The sequence below is a fragment of the Nannochloropsis gaditana genome (genome assembly GCF_000240725.1).
Source record: "Nannochloropsis gaditana CCMP526 unplaced genomic scaffold scaffold450, whole genome shotgun sequence".
Taxonomy (NCBI): Eukaryota; class Eustigmatophyceae; order Eustigmatales; family Monodopsidaceae; genus Microchloropsis; species Microchloropsis gaditana.
In genome coordinates, this window is record NW_005803503.1 from 17,448 (window position 1) to 20,332 (window position 2,885).

The window sequence follows — 2,885 nt, forward strand, 5'->3', positions numbered from 1 at the left end:
AGGCTGGGTGGTAGGGCCGTGGGGGCCTCGTGCCTGGGGACGGTGGGCCGACCCGTCAATGTCTTGGGCGGACGTTTTGGAGGGAGGCAAAGAGGACTTTCCGGGGGCGGTATGCGAGGCCAGGGTAGACTGCTCTTCCATCTTGGCTCCCTCCGACCGTCCTATCTCCGTCCCTCCCGAGGCCACTGGTGGGAAGGGAAGCGGTCGGCTCCGGGTCGCCTTGTGCATGTGCCCACTCAAGAGGCGACGCACGCTGTCGAGCCCTGGGGTGGCACGGCTGGGAGGGTCGAGGGAGGGAGGGGAGCTGGCAGGGAGGGAAGAAGGGGTCCCAGACGTGGGAAAAGGCAGGAATGCGGGCGATGCCGAGGGGAGAGGGGGAGGGTCCGCCGGGTGCCTCGCTTTTGCCTGCGTACCCTGCGTCGTTCTCTCACATCTCTGTCGTGCGAAATAAGATGAGGAAACGAGCTTGAGAATCTGCATTGGACACGCATGCGTGCGGTATGATTATGCTCAAGGGATGCAGAGCTCGCAAGGGTCAGATGGAAGTCGCTCCCTCGTCGACAGACCCTGCACCCACGTCCAGAGCCATCCCGCTCTATGCAGCCCTGTTCACAGCGTTGTCGTCCTTGACTCACCTCGGTTCCACGATCTTCTTTCTTTGTTTTCCGTTCTAGGCCCGAACTTTCCATTGAGGGAGCGCGAACATCTGTCGGCTGTCCTACCCCCTCCTCTGCTACTCGAGGTCGTTTTTGGCTTTTTTTCTCCTTCTTAAGGCCATGTCGTGACCGCACTCGCGCCAGATACTGGGCAAGCTTGTCGTTCTTCTCGGCTTGGCCGTCTTGTCGATTTTCGAGCGCCTCTGTGGCTTCGTACCGCTCAATAGCAAACATATCTAGTGAAGAGTTGCGTACAAGTTGTACCCCTTTTTAAAGCAAGTTAGTACCAACATCGCTCGTCCAGAATCCTGTCGACATAAACCAAAACAGGATTAAAAGCATGCGGGAGGAGAGAATGAGTCATACGAGGGGCTAAAGGCAAAATCTAAGGCAGGGTACCGCCACAAAGGTTTGGAAATGGGAGGAGGTTAGCAGGAGGAGTCCTTCTTGTTGATATGGCCAATGCCTGTTTCTCCCAAAACCTTGGCCATCGGTGGTCTGTTGTAATTATTCCTGCGCCAAAGTCATTCTCCACATCGCACTTACTTGCCTCGAAGCACCACGCACTGGCCTACGCTTCAATTGAACTCTCTTCAGACAGTCCCCAGGTCAAGGGAGAGGAGCCCTGCCGCCCATCATCCCCCGGGCCTCACGCTCAAAAAATGACTGGTGCAATTATTCCCGAAAGTGTCTCTTTCTCGTATGTGTCCAACCGCTGCACAATCATACGCTTGTGGGAGTCGTTTGGTGCGTGCAAGCACACGTGGGAGGGCAGTGGTAACATGTGCCCGTGGAAACCAGGTGCCGCTGCTACCCGTCGCTTAAATGAGAAGAATTCTTGAGAAGCGCGGTCCGCCCTCCCTTCAAACTTTAACCCAAACCGAACAACCCCGTGTGGGAACCTCGTAATTGGTGTTGGATAGCATACGTGACACTGGGCATATCGTGCGGGAGGAAGGGCCTGGATGGACCTGGATCCTGTCGGATTTTTTGGGTTCACCTGCCCGCTAGTTCGCCAGAATCGGTATCAGACTGTAACCCCCTTGCTACCTTCCCCAATACACAGGTTTGCTATCGGTAGGAGCACAGCACCGGCAGGATAGGACCCAGCTCTTGCGGAGGGAGCCATGGCAAGTGAGGCAGGTGCATGCCAAACCCGAAATGTGGGAAACTACGACGACGATGAAGAGGAGGAGAAGGAGATCCCGCCCCTGGACGAGGGGGACATCGCCTTGCTGAAGACATACGGATTGGGACCGTACACGACCAGCATCAAGAAACGCGAGGAGGATATCAAGAATTTACAGGTCCGTGTGAAGGAGGTTCGGGACGGATTTGTAGTGGCTTCTTGAAGGGAGGCGGAGGTGGACACGGACCGTACGCCTCGGTCCTTGCGGCTCAGCCGTCTCTCCCGATGCTGACTTCCTCCGCACGTACTTGCACCATCTCACGTCGGCAATTTACCACAGGAGAAAGTGAAAGAGCTGATAGGGATCAAGGAAAGTGACAGCGGCCTCTCCCTCCCATCCCAATGGGACCTGGTCTCTGACAAGCAGATGATGCAGGAGGAGCAACCATTGCAGGTAGGGAAACGGGGGGCGGCATGGGGGAGGACAGGGAAGGGTAAACAGAAAGGAAAGAGCATGCAGAGCTAGGGGACGGAAGGGACGGAAGGGAAGGGGACGCAATGAGCTGATGTTCCCTCCCTCCCTCCCTTCCCCCTTCAGGTGGCCCGATGCACCAAGATTATCAATCCGGGGCAGGACGACGCCAAATACGTGATCAATGTGAAGCAAATCGCCAAGTTTGTGGTGGGCTTGGGCGACAAGGTCTCTCCCACGGACATTGAGGAGGGCATGCGCGTTGGCGTGGACCGCACCAAGTACTCCATTCAGGTCGCCTCCCCCTCCTTCCCGTCCTCCCTCCCGCCCTCCTTCCTTTCCTTCTCCTGCTTTCCTGCCCGGTAGTCTTGGGGCTCTTGGATGCTTATCCTCCTTTTTCCCTTCGTCTATCCCTCCCTCCCTCCCTCGCCCAGATCCCCCTTCCCCCCAAGATCGACCCGACCGTCTCCCTTATGACTGTGGAGGACAAGCCGGACGTCACCTACGACGAGGTGGGCGGGGCGAAGGACGCGTTGGAGAAACTGAGGGAGGTGGTGGAGCTGCCCCTCCTCCACCCGGAGCGCTTTGTGAGGGTCGAGTCGAGGGAGGAGGTAAAGACGAGGACCAA

General features: G+C 57.4%; 2 protein-coding genes across 2 annotated transcripts; one reads left to right on the forward strand and one right to left on the reverse strand.

Annotated features, from left to right (window-relative positions):
* Window positions 1–88: 88 nt before the first annotated feature.
* On the reverse strand, window positions 89–970 carry NGA_0243901 (uncharacterized protein). The gene is made up of 2 exons (XM_005854597.1): window positions 636–970; window positions 89–433 (listed from the first exon to the last, which is right to left on the reverse strand). Exons 1-2 carry the CDS (start codon window positions 888–890, stop codon window positions 428–430), a joined length of 261 nt encoding a protein of 86 aa, XP_005854659.1. The 5' UTR covers window positions 891–970; the 3' UTR covers window positions 89–427.
* Window positions 971–1,783: 813 nt separating this feature from the next.
* NGA_0243600 (26s protease regulatory subunit 7) lies at window positions 1,784–2,868 on the forward strand (the record flags this gene model as incomplete). Its single annotated transcript, XM_005854594.1, has 4 exons — window positions 1,784–1,978; window positions 2,126–2,239; window positions 2,384–2,551; window positions 2,692–2,868. Coding segments are annotated over 4 exons (654 nt in total), but the record flags the coding sequence as incomplete, so codon positions are not given.
* Between the last annotated feature and the right edge of the window lie 17 nt (window positions 2,869–2,885).

Coding starts and splice junctions, on each gene's coding strand:
- NGA_0243901 (XM_005854597.1), bottom strand. CDS start 890: ATGTTTGCTATTGAGCGGTACGAAGCCACAGAGGCGCTCGAAAATCGA.